General features: G+C 40.6%; 2 protein-coding genes across 3 annotated transcripts in view; one reads left to right on the top strand and one right to left on the bottom strand.

Moving 5' to 3' along the window:
- LOC127449901 (von Willebrand factor A domain-containing protein 7-like) overlaps positions 1 to 18,006 on the top strand; it is a 230,368-nt gene that overhangs the window by 134,131 nt on the left and 78,231 nt on the right. The gene's annotated exons all lie outside the window — the stretch shown is intronic.
- LOC127449801 (myosin-9-like) overlaps positions 1 to 18,006 on the bottom strand; it is a 59,939-nt gene that overhangs the window by 2,632 nt on the left and 39,301 nt on the right. For both annotated transcript variants that reach the window (XM_051713355.1, XM_051713356.1), the window contains 25 exons: positions 17,879 to 17,993; positions 14,181 to 14,368; positions 13,512 to 13,633; positions 13,238 to 13,307; positions 12,743 to 12,903; positions 11,635 to 11,743; positions 11,425 to 11,556; positions 11,035 to 11,241; positions 8,487 to 8,624; positions 8,278 to 8,401; positions 7,822 to 7,993; positions 7,432 to 7,644; positions 5,098 to 5,242; positions 4,698 to 4,904; positions 4,417 to 4,521; positions 4,177 to 4,329; positions 3,773 to 4,021; positions 3,194 to 3,406; positions 2,887 to 3,099; positions 2,513 to 2,674; positions 2,253 to 2,381; positions 2,076 to 2,164; positions 1,114 to 1,237; positions 651 to 859; positions 206 to 314 (listed from right to left, as the gene is read on the bottom strand). In XM_051713355.1, coding sequence (XP_051569315.1) covers positions 206 to 314; positions 651 to 859; positions 1,114 to 1,237; positions 2,076 to 2,164; positions 2,253 to 2,381; positions 2,513 to 2,674; positions 2,887 to 3,099; positions 3,194 to 3,406; positions 3,773 to 4,021; positions 4,177 to 4,329; positions 4,417 to 4,521; positions 4,698 to 4,904; positions 5,098 to 5,242; positions 7,432 to 7,644; positions 7,822 to 7,993; positions 8,278 to 8,401; positions 8,487 to 8,624; positions 11,035 to 11,241; positions 11,425 to 11,556; positions 11,635 to 11,743; positions 12,743 to 12,903; positions 13,238 to 13,307; positions 13,512 to 13,633; positions 14,181 to 14,368; positions 17,879 to 17,993 — 3,858 coding nt within the window. The remainder of the gene's footprint in view (positions 1 to 205; positions 315 to 650; positions 860 to 1,113; positions 1,238 to 2,075; positions 2,165 to 2,252; positions 2,382 to 2,512; positions 2,675 to 2,886; positions 3,100 to 3,193; positions 3,407 to 3,772; positions 4,022 to 4,176; positions 4,330 to 4,416; positions 4,522 to 4,697; positions 4,905 to 5,097; positions 5,243 to 7,431; positions 7,645 to 7,821; positions 7,994 to 8,277; positions 8,402 to 8,486; positions 8,625 to 11,034; positions 11,242 to 11,424; positions 11,557 to 11,634; positions 11,744 to 12,742; positions 12,904 to 13,237; positions 13,308 to 13,511; positions 13,634 to 14,180; positions 14,369 to 17,878; positions 17,994 to 18,006) is intronic.

The following is an 18,006-nucleotide window of genomic DNA, read 5'->3' as shown; positions in this document are numbered from 1 at the left end:
GCCTCCCATTCAGCTCATGAAAACATGAATCAAGATTGGAATGCAGGTGCTGAATTTATATAAATAAATTAGTCTTCTCCTCTCTCGCTGTTGCTGCGTGCCACTGAATACCCCTCCCCGTGCCAAAGCTGGCACGCTACCATAGGTTGCCAACCCCTGGTTTATGTGGTTGAGTAGAATTGTGAAGAGGTGCGTAGAGCGTCACCTGGTCTTTATACTGCTCCGTGTTGCGTCTCTCGTCGTCGACCTGCAGAATCACCTCCTTTAGCTTCTTCTCGGTACGACGCACCAATTTTGAGGCTTGTTGCCTCTCCCTAAACACACATAAACACATGAACGTCAGAGTAACAGTAAGTCTGACATGAAAGCAGCATAAATATCAGGGCCGAAATTTGGATGCAATCTCTGGTGGGGGGGCATTTTGATCTTTAGGGTGGGAAAGTGCTTTTCTCTTTGTCGGACCGGGATAGGTGGGCCCCCTTGATTGTTTCGCCATCCAACTGGAACTGGGGGGCACAAGGAAAATCTAGAGGGGGCACTGCCTCCCCAGCCCCCCCTTAGACCCATGATAAATATACTCTGAAAGTGCCAACCAACTAAATCTAGTTTACTGCGTCCAGTGAAGACTTGATCACCAGCTGTACTCTCACCTGGTCTCAACATCGAGCTGCTCTTCCAGCTGGGCGATCTTGGCCTCCATGGCAGCGATAGTGGCCTTGTACTTGCTCTTGACGGTTCCCTCCAGCTCGGTCAGTTTGAGTTTCAACTCCTTGTTCTGGCGCTCCATCTGTGATCGCGCCCCCTCCAAGCGTTGGGAGGTACTGCGCTCAGCCGTCAGCTCTATGTTCACCTGATCCGTCTACAGAGAAGAGAAACAGAGGTTTTAAACAATGTGTTCAGAGAGAAATGCAAGAAGCAGTTCTTGGGATTCGAAACATAGCAATCCGTAATGGACTACAGAGTCTTCGCTAACTGACATTGGGGAAAAAGTTACATTAGTTTCCATATAAAGTAACAATGTAACACTGTTAGTTTCTTTTACTAGGAGTAAAGCAACGTAACACATTACAGTTAAAAGTAAAGTTTCCCAGTACTGCTCAGGTGTGTGTGTACCTGCAGCAGCGCTCTCTTCAGACGGTCGTTCACCAGCTCTGTGTTGTTCTGCTCCTCCTCCAATTCCTCCTCCAGCTGAGCGATACGCGCCTCCAGACGCCTCCTCTCTTCTGAGCCCAGAGCACTGAACAAACAAAAACATTTTAACTTATTGATTGATTTTTTGGATGATTACTGGGCAATATACCAGATGTAACAATGTAGTGGTAGAAATCAGTCAATTTTCGAGTATTGTTTCTATCTTGGTTATGTAAAAACAGCACTGCGTGGTAAAGAATGTGCATACTATTCATTTTACATGCAGCCAAAATGTGATTAGGCAAGAACGTGAATGCAGATATGAACGCTTGGCCACTGCATTGCCAACGCACGGTCCGGTTGAACATACTTAACATGCCTTTTTGCTTTACGGTGGCAGAACCAAACATCAGTACTCAAAGGGGTGATAGAGCTACCTTCAAACATCTGTGCCATTAAACTTGATTTGTTATTATTCAGGTAAGTCGCTATAAATATATTGACTTCAACTTACTTGCTTAGTAATATTATCTACAAACTGTTGCTCCGCCATGGCAGTAGTAGAGTCCAAAAAGAAAACTTGCTGTAGAAGTGGACAGTTCACACTAATATCGCTATATAGCGCCCCATGTGGCAATGTTGAGAAAGCAACGTGTACTAGCGTTGGGTTATGAATTGCGCCCCAACACATTTCAGAAAGCAACGGTTTGGAAATCGAGTTTTGCATCTGCATTTACGTACTTACATAGAGTATGTTTGGCTCTAACTTTACCAAAAGATGTGTGCCCTTTATCGAGATGTATAGCGTTATAAACAAAGATTCTGAGAATATAGTGATATATACATTTTTGCTTGCATCGCTCACTGCTAATTCATGTCAATTATATATATATATATATATATATATAACTTATACTGTATATAGAAGTTAGTGTTTGTCTTACCCTTTTGAGGCCATGTTGTTGATTTCATCCTGCAGTTCGTCTCTTTCCTGCTGCGCCTGTCGCTTCGCACGCTCTGCTGCTGCCAGTTCCTATCGAGAAAGACAGACTGAGGTCAGTCAGTTACATGGAGAGTTGTGCATTCAGAACTATGAACAGAAATAGGAGATAAGCGTAGACCTCCTGCATTTGGATCATCTCAGCCTCCATGCTCTTCACTTTCTTCTCATTCTCTTTGCTCTGAGCCAGGATCTCTTCTCTGGACACACGAGTGTCCTCTAGTTCACGCAGCAGATCTTTCATCTGAGCCTAAAACACACAGACACATCTTTGACACCCTATTGAGCTATTTCTGATATTTTGATGCATCATCACAAATAAAACTAGCAAAGAAAACTACTGTAAATGTAAAGATTCCAATAGACGAAGCCAATCTTCACCTGTACTTTCTTGAGCTGTTTGAGCGCCTCATCACGGCTCTTGTTAGCCTGGTCGATGGCCGCCTCCAGATCCTTCAGATCCAACTCCAGCTTCTTACGTGCTGCCATGGCAACTGAACGCTGCTTACGCTCATCTTCCAACTCCAGCTCCATCTCACGGACCTAAAAACAAACACAAAATTAATACAGCTGTACACTCATGAGTTGTAAGCACTTAACTTAGACTGGGTAAGCCAACATCAAGTTTTCCAACCCAACGTCAACTCCCTTAAGTCTTCGCTGAACTGCTCATACTGAACGCATGTCAGTGACCAGAGTGAGCGCCGATGTTCACAATCTGAGGTTTTAGTTACAGACAAATCTCTTCTTCATACCTGTTTGAGCAGCTGTCTCTTTTTCTCTTCTCCTAGCTCGTCTCGGCCCTGCAGGTCTCTCTCGTACTGTGCCTTCATGGCCTGCATGTTGACCTCCAGACGCAGTTTGGCGTCTTCGGTAGCCTGCAGCTCATCCTCCAGCTCCTCCAACTGTGTCCTCATCTCCTCAAGCTGCTGCTCCATACCACGCTTGGACTTCTCCAGCTCATGCACCTGAGAGAGAGAATGGAGAGGAAACCATGAGATGATTCCAGCAGAGGAAGTGAAGTATCGTTTGGGGGTCTCTGATGACTCTGAAGTCTCTTACGCTCTTGCCCACGTCGTCTTTGGAGGACACCAGGTCTTCCATCTCTGCTCGCAGCAGTTTGTTGGTGCGGTCCAGTTCTTCCTTCAGGTCCCTGAGGGTCTCCAGCTCTCTGGCGAGTGCCAGCGCACGGGTCTCTTTCTCGCGAGCTTCGGCCTCAGCGCGGTCGCGCTCCTCAGCGTAACGCGCAGAGATGGACTTCTCCTCTGCTAGCATCTACGGAGTAATAGCAGATAATTCTTTAGACAAAGTGTATGAATGTTGGTTTGACAAAGCCTTGCCTAGCCCTGACCCTTAGCCTGAACTAACCCTCAATCACAAATATTCAGAGACTTACTACAGAAGAACAGTCCAATCATTTGCAAAAAATTAAGCATACTAAGTCAGAAGGGTTTGAAGGTGTGTGCCGAATTTGGTAGATGTAGTTTGAATGCTCAAGAGTTACTAAATATGAAGAAGTTTTGGTCTCAGTTAAAAGATTTAGACAGAACGCAAGTTTTGTCGACCCAACCTAATTGACCAGATCCAGCAAGACCTGTATTCTGGTTCTGCTAATATTAACATCTGACTAGCATTTCTCACCTGGTCAAACTTCTTCTGTTTCTTCTCCAGGTTGGACACGATCTGTCTCAGGTGGTCCTGGTCCACCACCATGTCGTCCAGCTCCTGCTGCAGGCGGGTCTTGGTCTTATCCAGTTTGTCGTAGGCGGCATTCCTCTCATCCAGACGCAGTGTGACGGACTCCAGGTCTCGCTGCAAACGCTTCTTGTTTTCCTCAGTGATCTCCAGAGAGCCAGCCTCCTGCTCTATCTTCTTCTTCATCTCAACCAGCTACAGGAAGACAGAGAAAGCCAAATATTGCTCAGACATCTTCATCTAGTGGAGAACAAGAGCTGGTGCAGTGGAACTGTAATAGGGATGGTCACCTACTCAATTGGCTATTTAAATACATTAATTTCTGTGTAGGTTTTGCTGAACTGCAGTACCTGGGCCTGCATGGTGCTCATCTGTTTCTCCAGGTTCCTCTTGGCCTCCTCCTCTTCTTCAAGTTGTTCTTTCAGGCCATTTTGCTCATCTTCCAGCTGACGCAGACGCGTGTTGAGAGACAATTTCTGACGAGTTTCCTCTTGTAGAAGTTCCTGCAACCACAAATAGAGTGAGTGAGACGGCGAGTGAGACAGCACAGCTCAGCTCCAGACGTCCCGTAATTCCACAGCGCGTCGTACCTGCACATCCTGAAGCTGAGACTCTACGGCAGTGCAGTCCTTCGATGCCTTTATGGACTTGCCCTCGGCTTCACTCAGCAGACTGTTGGCGTTATCGAGCTCCACCTGCAGAATCGGAGAGAACAGTGGTTTAAAACACTCAATTCCTCAATCAAATGAACGTACAAGGGTCGGGAATGTGCAGAGCTTTGTTAAATGACCGGTGCTCCAATTCCACAGAATTCTACGGAGTTCTATGGCGGCAGATTCTATGTAGGTCTGGATACGAGGTCTCTACACACCTGCATCTTGGCGACTTTCTCTGCAAGTTCGATACGGTGTCTCTCGCTCTCTGTGTGTTTGACCTGCAGCTCCTGCAGCTGCGTCTCAGCTTTCTTCCTGCGTTGTTCAGATTCTCCTTTACCCTGCATGAGCGTCTTCAGCTCGATCTGCAGCTCGTTCCTCTCTGACTCCAGAGCCTGTTTGGTCTTCTCCACTGACACCTTGTTCTGCAGAATCAGGGAGACATGCCGTGTGACTACATCACAACCAGTCAGAACGTATATGATGTTTGATACACAGCTAGCAGGATTACAGACCAATCAGACTTAACTGTGACTGAAATTGTAACTATGCAATAGTTGCAAGCCTCTTGTTTGTACAAAGCTGACATTTAAACGAAACTGCACGACTGTGTCTTACCCGCTTGACTTGCTCTAGTTGCTCATTGAGCTCGTCGAAGGCCTGACCATGTTTCTGTCTCATCTCGGCCACCAGCTGCTCATGAACTTTAGCTTCTTCATCCAGAGTCTTCTTCAACTGAGCCACCTCTGTTTCACGCTTTGTCCTGCACAAAACATCAGGTAACAATTTATGATAAAGTTCAATGTGTGAACATTAGGTACCTTAAACTAACAATGAACAATATTTTACAGCATATATTAATCTTGGTTGATGTTGATTTATAAATGATTGTCATTGTTAGTTCATAATATACATTAGCTAATGTTACCATGTGCCACTTTTAATGTTGTGCAACTTTTGAATTTAATTAATCATGGCCTTGATCTGTTACGCAAGTTCTGTAGTCAGGAATGTTCCTCCCACCGGAACAATTCAAACGTGATGTACCACCTTGATGTTTTTACAAATTTGTGGCAGTAGGGGGCAGTCAGCGCAACTCCAGCTGTACAGGAAATACGCCTTGTGAAACCAAACAAACAGCACAGCCCTCCACAGATGCGCTTTTGCGCTTAAAGACATATGGAATGAGCACAACAGAATGCAAGGCTCTCAAGATGCGTTTTTCAAAGTTTCAAACATGTTTAACTTGACAAAGCATGCTAAAAACACAGCGCTTATGACTAGAGACATTGAATACTAGAGAACGAAAGTAAGACACTCTAAAAGCGTCTGTCTGATGCATGAGTACACAGGCTAACAATTAAAAATAGGGTAGAGGGAAGTAGGCCAATAAGAGTAATGTTCAATGATATGAAAATAAAACAAACTACATTTTGACATTGAAGTCACTTTTTGTATTGTCTAAATGCTTAACTTGTCTGCTGCCACAATAAATGTATGATCGGTCTCACTTTATATTAGGTGTCTTTAAAGGTGCACTCCGTATCTCAGTTTTTGTTCGTGTCATCTTGGACTTACAGTGACACCTAGTGGTGTGGATGCAGCATCATTCAAAATCAATAGTTTTCAGTTCCAGACGCCATTGTAGAAATTCACTATTCACAATCAGCCATGATTACTTTAATCCAAGAGTGAAAGTGTCCAATAACAAGATGATAACTGAGATTAAGCGAGTAGTATTCGGCTGGTCACGTGGCTCTAAAATGGCTGCCCCCATGAGGGTGCCCCAACCCATGTAGAATAAAACAGCTTTTATAAGGTTACTGATATGACTAGAGTCCTCATCTAATTTTCAACATAATATTGTATTATTTTTTTATCAAATGGAGTGCTTTTATACAGAACCTCAGCTCGATCCAAAATACAACACTGGAGTTATATTTTGTCAGATAAAGTGCTGCAAAACTGAGCATCACAGATGTTAGATACTGCTTAAGTATAATACAGTTACTACTGATTATTATTAGTAGTACAAGTATTACAGTGAATATTAAATACCTTTACAGTAGTGATACATTTCTGTCATACTTTTTCCCTATTAATTTAACTTATTTTGACAGAGCTTTTATTTTGAAGTGTTTCTGTGTTGTTTTTACCAAGGAGCTCTGACGTTATAGCGGCAGCTTCACACTCTGGTCAAACCGGTCACTACGTGACTCAAAGTGATTATTAAACCGCAAAAGGCTGCTATTTAATTATACAAGTATGTACTCTGTATGTGCCTCTGTTTATTGTCATCTGCTACAAACAGAGCGTGCGATGCTCATGACGGTGTTTTCCCTGTATGAGCCTTGGAGGAGCTTTAACAGGTCTCCTCTTATTCACAAGCACTCACATTTGAATTACATGCAAACTATATATTTATCTCATTAAATCACAGCTTTTGCAGTTCTCACTAGGACATAACATGATTTTAAACTGTGGGCTGAATTTTTACATAATGACAATCGTACATCAGATGGTATCGTTTTTTTTAGTATCGAAGCATTTTTACGAGTACGAGTATCGGACCCGATACCGATACCTTGTATCGTGACATCCCTAGTTACTACATGTTCTTCTGCAAATTCTGCTTCTGAGGTTGAGATACAAATAGGTTTAGAGTAAGGTTAGCAGTGCAACTACAAACTACAGTAATTATATGTTGTACTTTGCCAAATAAACCATTTTCTCATTGGACTACAAATATATCGCATTTTTGATTGCAAAATATTTGCACCACTACCCCATTGTTGAAATGCTGAGATGCACAAAGAATTGTTTCGTAATTGTAATGTTACTCCCTGAAACGAAATCAAATTGAATTGTGAGTGCCTTAAAGATTCACAGCACAACTGACTCTGAATAAGCTTCCTACAATCTCACAGCAAACGTTCTCAGGTGTGTGATTACCTGAGCTCCTGTTGAGCTGCGGTGGAGTCCAGCGTGTCCTCCAGCTCGGTCTTAAGCGCCTCCAGCTCTTCTCCCAGATCTCGCCGGTGTTTCTCGGCTTTGGTGCGAGCTACTCTCTCCAACTCCAGATCTTCCTGAAGTTCACTCAGCTGAGCCTCCAGTTCACGGATCTTCTTCTGCGCCAGATTCTTCTGCGCCGCTTCCTCTTCGATCCTGACGACAAGACAGTCAAGAAGATACTTTATTTGTGCTCATCAGTCATTCGAATGTATTACAGACATTTTTTAATGACCGATATATGAACTGTGGTATTATCTGCTTTAGGTATCAGCCGAATCGGAGTAAAGCAGATTATAAAATATCAAGGTAGGTCAAGCTGATTTTACACACCTGGCCAGCGCCTCCTGAAGCTCTTCCTCTTTCTTGGCGAGTTGTGCGCGGAGTTCTGCGATCTGCGCCTGCAGTTCAGCGATCTGATCATGCAGCTCCGTTGAGTCGCCCTCCAGTTTCCTCCGGTTCTTCTCCAACTCCTGACGCTGTTTCTCCTCACGACGCAGGCGATCTGAGGGAAAAACAGTCATTTCAATAACTTCATGCAGCAAAGTCACAAATGTTGTGTGTGGAATTTCAGCTGTAGGGGCAAATACATAGTTGTCTTTCTGGATTCTGATAGGTCAATAAAGCATTCCAGCCAAGCAAAAATATTCGTTCTTCTAGTGGAACGATGACACTTTCTGAATTTACTACATAAAATAGGGGCAAACACTGAGTCTAGATGTTTCTCAACACAAAAGCATAACCTATGTTTGTATGTCCCCTAAGAGTGCATTTTGTGCATCTCCTCACCCTCCAGGTCAGTGATCATGGTCTCGTGTTTGTTCTTCAGTTTCTGTAAGCTCTTGGATTTCTCCTCCTCCTCGGCCAGGTTGGTGGTGAACTCGGAGATTCTTTCTTCCATAAGTTTCTTCTCCTGTAGAACCACAACAGATGCACAGTGAGAAACCCAGCCAGTGTTTCTCAATGGTTAAAACAAAAGACTTTCATTTCACACAAACCTTGAGCAGTTTGTTGTTCTGGTCGTCTAAAAGCATGACGTCCTCTTCGGTCTTCTTCAGCTTGGCCTCCATCGTGACCTTCTCCAGCTGCAGTTTCTGCCGAGCAGCTTCCTCCTCATCCAACTGCTGCTCCAGATCCTATTAGACCACAACGCTCATCATTATTCATTCAACCAATCACAGCGAACGTCAGCGACAGTCAAGCCAATCAACTGAGCCCATTTCTGAAGGAAAACTTTAGAAATTGTAACCGTACTCTCGATTCAGGGGTCAAATTGAACATTTGACCAATTAATTTCTGTGACTTTTCCAATCTTTTAAGAATACTGAAAATGTAAAAAAAAAAAAAAAAAAAAACATTTTATTGAGATTACACTTACACACAGTAATTTCTTGTCGATGAAATATTTTAAATCTGAGTATAACTACAAAAATGTATGTTCACTAAAGAAAATATTCAAGGTCTGAAAATCTGAATTGTAAAATTCCTTGATATGTCCAGGTTTCCATGACTGTGAGAAACCTGTATATTGCTATTACGATACGATGAGGGGAAAGTATGCTGGTGATTTGTCCAAAAAAAGAAAGAAAAACAACAAAAAACAAGTGAAACTAAATAAATAATTTAGCCTATTTGCAGCACTTGTACTACTATGTCAACAGAATCTACTGTTATTGTGAAAAGTTACGCAAGTTAAATTATAAACTACTTAACTGGATAGGTAAAGTTTGAAGGTGATAGACAGACAGATAGACAAATATACAGACAGTCAGATTGATAGATAGACAGATATATAGACAGACAGACATAGATAGACAGACAGATAGATATATATATATAGACAGAGATAGAAATATATATATATATATATATAGACAGACAGACGGATATAGATAGACAGACAGACAGAGATAGATAGATAGAGACAGACAGACAGACAGACAGATATAGACAGACAGACAGACAGAGATAGATAGAGACAGACAGACAGACAGATATAGACAGACAGACAGACAGAGATAGATAGATAGAGACAGACAGACAGATATAGATAGACAGACAGACAGACAGAGATAGATAGATAGATAGATAGATAGATAGATAGATAGATAGACAAATAGACAGACAGAGAGTCAGTCAGACATAGATAGACAGATCTGCAGACAGACAAACAGAGATAGATAGACAGACAGACAGAGATAGATAGACAGACAGAGAGACAGACAGACAGAGATAGATAGACAGACAGAGATAGATAGACAGACAGAGAGTCAGTCAGACATAGATAGACAGATCTGCAGACAGACAGAGATAGACAGATAGATAGACAGACAGAGATAGAGACAGACAGATATAGATAGACAGACAGACAGAGATAGACAGACAGAGAGACAGATATAGACAGATAGACAGACAGAGATAGATAGATAGATAGATAGACAAATAGACAGACAGAGTCAGTCAGACATAGATAGACAGATCTGCAGACAGACAGAGATAGATAGACAGACAGACAGACAGACAGAGATAGATAGACAGACAGACAGACAGAGATAGACAGACAGACAGACATAGATAGACAGACAGACAGACAGAGATAGATAGACAGACAGACAGAGATAGATAGACAGACAGACAGAGATAGACAGACAGAGATAGATAGATAGATAGATTGATAGACCGACAGACATAGATAGATATGCAGACAGACAGACAGATATAGATAGATTATAGATAGACAGACATACAAAAATACAGACAGAGAGTCAGACAGACAGAGATAGATAGATGATGAACAGATGGACAGACAGATCGACAAACAGACAGACAGAGTCAGTAAGACAGACAGATCGACAGACAGATACAGACAGAGAGTCAGACAGAAAGATAGAGAGTCAGACAGACAGACAGACAGATCGACAGATAGATAGACAGTCAGACAGATCGACAGAGATATAGATAGACAGACAAACAGATCCAGTCAAACAGACAGTCCTTCTGAGGGTTTGTTTACATTTGAATTTTTTTCCAGTTTGAGTTTGAATGAATGAACATTCCGTTAATGTACATCTATGGGAATTTGGGAATTTTTGATAATCTGCAACAGGAAAACCGTTAGTCCGGTTAGTGAGAAAAGATATTACAACCCATTAAATCAGAACAATCTGAAGGTCTGTGCCGAGTTTGATGGATGTAGTTTGAAAGCTCTAGGGTGAGTTATACACAGAAATTGTGGTCTTGGTTTAGGGTTTTTTTCAAAAGTCTGTCAAGCCAACATAATCCTACATAACAACTGTGTATTTTAAATGTGTGACTTTCCCAAGTTTCATAACATAAGCTACATAAGAAAAAATTATTCTTAATTTGGTGTTGGCATCTCATGATGGAAATAAATAAAAGTTTGGTATTATAACTGGCTATTGTGATACTATAGCTGGGTTAATATTGTAAAGAATTAAGGTATCGTGACAACCAAATTATTCAACTAATATTCCCCTATAAGTGAATATTGAAGATGCTAAGAGACGTGTTAGTGTGTCTGGTTACCGCAATGTTCTGCTGCATCTTCTTCTTCTCCGCCTGTAGATGATTGGCTCTCTCCTCCTCCTCCTCCACACGGGCCTCCAGATCATGAAGAATCTCCTCCAGCTCTTGTTTCTTGGCCACCAGACGGTTCCTCATCTCATCCGCTTCGGCACACAGATCCATCTCAGCCTGTAGCTGCTCCTGCAGCGCCAGCTTCTCTGCATTCAACTGCAGCGAGAGAAACAATCACCACCGTTATATGATGATTACACGAGAATATTCACATCTTCATGGCCATTTGCTCATGTGAACATTTTAACCCAGTTAGGCCAGTATTTGGTCACTAGAAATCTGATTTAGAAGTCAGCTAGCATATGTCACAGCTGGTGTGTGTGTGTGTATGTTTTATACCTGCTGTTGTTTGACCACCATCTCCTGCAGTTGTTGTTCAGCGACCAGCTGCTTCTCTTTCACCTTGTTGAGTTCTTCATCTTTGGCCTGCATCTCCTCCTCCTGTCTGCTCACCTGCAGCAGCGGCTTCACCTGAAACACAAAGTGTAGCATCAGTACAGAACACACCGTGCGTGTTTTGAATGTGTGTGTGTGTGTGAGTGTATGAACCTTCGTGAAGAGTCTCCACCACTGCCAGTTTCTGAGCTTCAGGTAAGCAGCACAGTTCCTCTGAATCACTCTCATGGCCGTCAGCTGCTGCTGTCTCTTAGCAAACGCTCTGCCAGATTAAACACAAAAACAGCTTTGAAGTCATCTGTATGCTATTGTACAACAAAACAATTACAAAATTATTCTTTAGCATACTGTATATACTACAGGTCGACCGATAGTGGATTTTGCCGATACCGATAACAAAGTTGGTGGAAATGTCCGATAACCGATTAATCGGCCGATAGGTTTTAAAATCGATTTATAAAATGTAAAAAAATATCCTAGTCTTTCCATATCATGACAGGCACAGACATTGAGGTAACAAGAGTCCAAAAGATAAATTCCCAGATGCTGTTTATTGTTCAACCAAAATCATAATACCAGAAAAAAATTAAGATTTGGTGCATAATGAGGGACTTTTAACTATAAACAAGCCCAAAACACACCAGGGACTCTTGTGGAGGTATTGAAAAACTGAACAGAAAAAAAAAAGAAACTATCGACAACTATCGACACAGATATTTGCAGATAACCGATAGTTCCAGAAAGCAACTATCGGCACCGATTAATCGGTAAAACCGATATATCGGTCAACCTCTAATATAAACGCATTAAAAATGTAGTCTTTCTCTTCCAGGAAAACAGTCCAAAAATACTGATGACATCATCTTGCACTGCACAGATTTCTGTCCAATCAAATGCTCTCCAGAATGAGAATGACCCTCCCCTTAATACCACCAGCCTCTGACAAACAGCAGCAAATAGCAAATCATTGTTCCTGTATGTGATCTACAATAAAGGTTTTTGGGTATTTAGAATATGTTATGTCCCGCCACCAACTTCCAGTTTCAGTATGAAACATGTTAAGACAGGACTGCACTCGTCAAACCATTTCATGGGGGTCTTTAATATTAGCAACTTTATGTATATTTAGCTAAATGTGTTTAAATTGTATAGTTATATATTGGCGACCCTGCTCTTTAAATATCGACTTTGGTCACTGAAAAACGCATATCAGTTGACCGCTAATCACAATGCTCGTCAGAAGGGATGTCATTATGCTCACTTGCGAGCGACGTATCCGCGGCACCAGGCCTGGAAGTTGATGATGACGTCAGTGATCTTCATGTCTCGCTCCTCCTCGAGGTGAGCCAGAACTCCAGCGCGGAAAAACACTTTGCTCTGTCCGATCCGATATAGGTTTGGATCCAGCTCCAGAGCTTTAATCTGGGAGTGAACAAATGCCATGATTATATTCAAACTATTACACATGATGCACTAAAGCAATAAGCCACAAGAAACCATGTACTGCACTCATATTATTACGGTTAAAGGGTTTTAAATGCTTTTAGAAAATTGCAGTAATAGCAATATGAAAAAAACACACCAATGTGCAATATATAAATGAATATGCTAATAATAACAAACAACAAACAGGTGTGTTAACAGTATAGTATAACAGTATAAAAAGTATAAAACCGGCTTGTCCAAATAGATTCTAGAGTCGTTTTCCACCTTCATTAAGTCACTATGTTGGTTAACTGAAACACTGAAATCTCACCATCAGCACACAGGCCTGTTTTCCATCCATGAAGCCTTTAGGAATGGCGTTTGGTGTGAGGATTTCATATCTGAACAACAGCACAAACCAGCATTAACATACCAGTGAAAAAACAATCGAATCTTGAACTTCTGTTCAATTAGACGGAAAACAAAACAATGCATAATGAATTTGAATCGTTTAGGAGTTCATTTTGAAAAACGTATTTTTTATGTGAATTCAAAAAAACAAACATTCGCAGAAAATAAACTACAGCAGCATTTGAGCAGCTCACCGCTGTCTGAACTCCTGGAAGACGATGCGGTTGGGGAATCCCTGTCTGCAGATCCTGATGCCCTCCAGAACACCGTTACACCTGAGCTGATCCAGAACCAGATGAGGGTCCAACTTACCTGCCTGATATCCAGAGAAACACAGAGCACACATGAATATAGCAGAGTCCAAAATTAAGGGGGGACTCGGGGCAAAAATGTCACAAAAACTGCCACAGAAATTCAAAATGTGGAGGCAAAAAAAATGCCCTCTTTATGAATAACTATGTTTGTTTGTTTTTGTAACATCTGATAAAGTTCTTCATATTCTATTTTAGTCCTAGTTGTACATAGTATGAAATAAAATATAAGCTGATGTTGATTTCATTCTTAGGGTAAGAGGAAATACATTCTAAACCTTGAGAATATGTCTTAATGAATTGGTTAAATTGGCATCATTTAACATAAATGGATGAGGCACAGTTTTAAACGGTTAGGAAGAAAATATGACCTCATAAAAAAATGCCCCTGAAAATCAAATCCAGGGGGGCATATAGTTAATTTCTGACACTGGATTATATAGTGTCTATTAATTATGCGAGAAATAACACAATGCTTTTTTCTTACGGGACACATTTTTCTGATGTGTTGGGACTTCTGCAGAAGTACTGTTGCTGAAAATCAGTTCGTACCTTTTTCTCATGGTTGGGAATGATGCAGCGGACGAAGTTTGGGTTGGTGTTTCTCAGAGTGGCCATGAGTTTAGAGAGCTGCTCCTTATAGAGCTGCCCGACCGTTCGGAACATTCCCTTACGAGTCTTAAACGCTCCAGGCAACTCCGACATACCGGCAACCTTATCCAAACCCACAATACGATCCACTGAGATACAGACAGACAGAGACAGAGTGTCAATGTACTGTCTAAATATTATTTCAGGCATGCAGTCTGATCATGGTGTGAACTCACAGACAATAACATTTCAGCACTGGTGACAAACCACAACGGCACGTGTGTATGTGGGGGGATGAGAGAGAGAGAGAGAGAGACATGATGCTGGTGAAGAGTGAGGGACAATCACACACAGAACAATGGAACTCAATGCAGTGCTGGTGTGAGTGTGTGTGTACTATTGAACTGTCCATTTGTCAAGGTCCAAAAGTAACAAGCAACTAATGAGAGTAAAAAGTATTTTTTTGCTAATAAATAAAATCGCTACTGGCCAGTTGGCTTGTATTTTTTATGCAGTTTATATGTTGTTTAAATTCACAATGTCAGAATGATAGTCTGATTTTGTTTTTGTCATGAGCAAATCAAATTTCAGAAATCAAACAAAATGGTCTACCACTGTTTCCTACAGAATTCTGTTTTAAAAAATGTTTATTGTCGTAACTCAAAGCATTCCTGATGTAAAGCCACTTCAATGAAAATCTGACGAACAATACAGCAATGTGTAAATGTTTTTGTGTGATCGACTAGTGCGCGATGTAATGAAAAACAGACGAACAAAATAACGGTGTAAATGTTTTTGTGAGATCGACTAGTGTGCGATGTAATGATAAACAAACAAACAAAATAATGGTGTAAATGTTTTTGTGAGATCGACTAGTGTGCGATGTAATGAAAAACAAACAAACAAAATAATGTGTAAATGTTTTTGTGAGATCGACTAGTGTGCGATGTAATGAAAAACAAACAAACAAAATAATGTGTAAATGTTTTTGTGTGATCGACCAGTGTGCGATGTAATGAAAAACAAACAAACAAAATAATGTGTAAATGTTTTTGTGAGATCGACTAGTGTGCGATGTAATGAAAAACAAACAAACAAAATAACGGTGTAAATGTTTTTGTGTGATCGACTAGTGTGCGATGTAATGAAAAACAAACAAATAAAATAACAATGTGTAAATGTTTTTGTGAGATCGACTAGTGCGCGATGTAATGAAAAACAAACAAACAAAATAACGGTGTAACTGTTTTTGAGATCGACTAGTGCGCGATGTAATGAAAAACAAACAAACAAAATAACAGTGTAACTGTTTTTGTGAGATCGACTAGTGCGCGATGTTATGAAAAACAAACAAACAAAATAATGTGTAAATGTTTTTGTGAGATCGACTAGTGTGCGATGTAATGAAAAACAAACAAACAAAATAACGGTGTAAATGTTTTTGTGTGATCGACTAGTGTGCGATGTAATGAAAAACAAACAAATAAAATAACAATGTGTAAATGTTTTTGTGAGATCGACTAGTGCGCGATGTAATGAAAAACAAACAAACAAAATAACGGTGTAACTGTTTTTGAGATCGACTAGTGCGCGATGTAATGAAAAACAAACGAACAAAATAACAATTTGTAAATGTTTTTGTGAGATCGACTAGTGTGCGATGTAATGAAAAACAACAAACAAAATAACAATGTGTAAATGTTTTTGTGTGATCGACTAGTGCGCGATGTAATGATAAACAAACAAACAATATAACAATGTGTAAATGTTTTTGTGAGATCGACTAGTGCGCGATGTAATGAAAAACAAACGAACAAAATAATGGTGTAAATGTTTTTGGTTGATCGACTAGTGTGCGATGTAATGAAAAACAAACGAACAAAATAACGGTGTAAATGTTTTTGTGTGATCGACTAGTGTGCGATGCAATGAAAAACAAACGAACAAAATAACGGTGTAAATGTTTTTGGTTGATCGACTAGTGTGCGATGTAATGAAAAACAAACGAACAAAATAACGGTGTAAATGTTTTTGTGTGATCGACTAGTGTGCGATGCAATGAAAAACAAACGAACAAAATAACGGTGTAAATGTTTTTGTGTGATCGACTAGTGTGCGATGCAATGAAAAACAAACGAACAAAATAACGGTGTAAATGTTTTTGTGTGATCGACTAGTGTGCGATGTAATGAAAAACAAACGAACAAAATAACGGTGTAAATGTTTTTGGTTGATCGACTAGTGTGCGATGTAATGAAAAACAAACGAACAAAATAACGGTGTAAATGTTTTTGTGTGATCGACTAGTGTGCGATGCAATGAAAAACAAACGAACAAAATAACGGTGTAAATGTTTTTGTGTGATCGACTAGTGCGCGATGCAATGAAAAACAAACGAACAAAATAACTGTGTAAATGTTTTTGGTTGATCGACTAGTGTGCGATGCAATGAAAAACAAACGAACAAAATAACTGTGTAAATGTTTTTGTGTGATCGACTAGTGTGCGATGTAATGATAAACAAACGAACAAAATAATGTGTAAATGTTTTTGGTTGATCGACTAGTGTGCGATGCAATGAAAATCGAACAAGAAATATGAGTAAACATTTTTGCGAGAAACTGACTAGTGTGAGATGCAATGAAAATCAAAAGAACAAAATAACATTGTATAAATGCTTTTGCAATAGACAGATTAGTGTGCGATGCGTAGAAAATCAGATGATCAAAATAACAATGTGTAACGATTTTTGATTGAGATTGACTATTGTGCAGTTCTGCAAGCGTCACAATGGCCTGCACTGAAAACAGCTACATTTATTTGCATTTTTTGTTTTTTTTGTTTTTATGAAATAGCTTCATGCCAGTACATAACATTTAATTTACCAACCATTGGTGGTAAAAAGTTAATTTTGGACCTTATGTGTATGTGTGTGTATGTAACTGCATTCTGTGGTCATGTTTCACTGGTGAAAACAAAACCAAACCCATGCAGTTTATACCCATTTCTGCAGTACCACAGACCAACAGCGGGAGGCGCCAAAGCACACTATTACACAAAGAGACAGGAGAGGAGAAAGAGACAGCTCACATCAGAGACTATATATCCATCAGAGAAACACATTCACACACATACAGGGCAGAAAACAGTTGGAGAAGGACAACTCAAACTGTGGATGAAGAGACAAAGAAAGTAAAATGACTGAAAATCAAAGCTGTCACCTGGTTCTAAATGAAGGAAAGGAAAGCGCTGATAGAAATAAGCTCTCTGACAGTTCTGGAGCTCTGAGAGAGAGACAGACGTACAGTAGAGGGAGAGGACAAAGGGTCCAACAGGACATGAAGAGAACGGATGGATGAAGAAGGGTAGAGACAGAGGAACCGAACACCAGACCAGGCCGGCAGAAGAGACCAAAGAACAAATACAGTAACAACATCTCAACAACAGCTGATGTGATTGTGTAGACAACAAGGGGTCGGTTCCAAAGAGACTGAAGACTGTAATGAGTTTACATCCATCACTGTTCTGTTTACAAACTCTGTAACGTCCAGTTAGCAATTAAGATTTCGAATAGCTTTTTTAGTGTGTATTTTTAAGGAACGGTCCACTGAAAAAAATGCCATGTTTAGTGTCTGATCTAATCTGATCTATCGACTCACCGTCCTTCCACAGCTCTGAAACAAACTTGTCAGTGGATTGATTGAGAAGAGTGGCCACATTATCATTCAGCGGATCCATGTTCTTCATCAGCCATGAGTCTGCCTTATAATCCACCTGACAAACACAG

This window comes from Myxocyprinus asiaticus, chromosome 13 (assembly GCF_019703515.2).
Source record: "Myxocyprinus asiaticus isolate MX2 ecotype Aquarium Trade chromosome 13, UBuf_Myxa_2, whole genome shotgun sequence".
NCBI classification, from domain to species: Eukaryota; Metazoa; Chordata; class Actinopteri; order Cypriniformes; family Catostomidae; genus Myxocyprinus; species Myxocyprinus asiaticus.
Note: the sequence above shows the minus strand (reverse complement) of the source record. Positions and strands in the feature narration are given on the sequence as shown.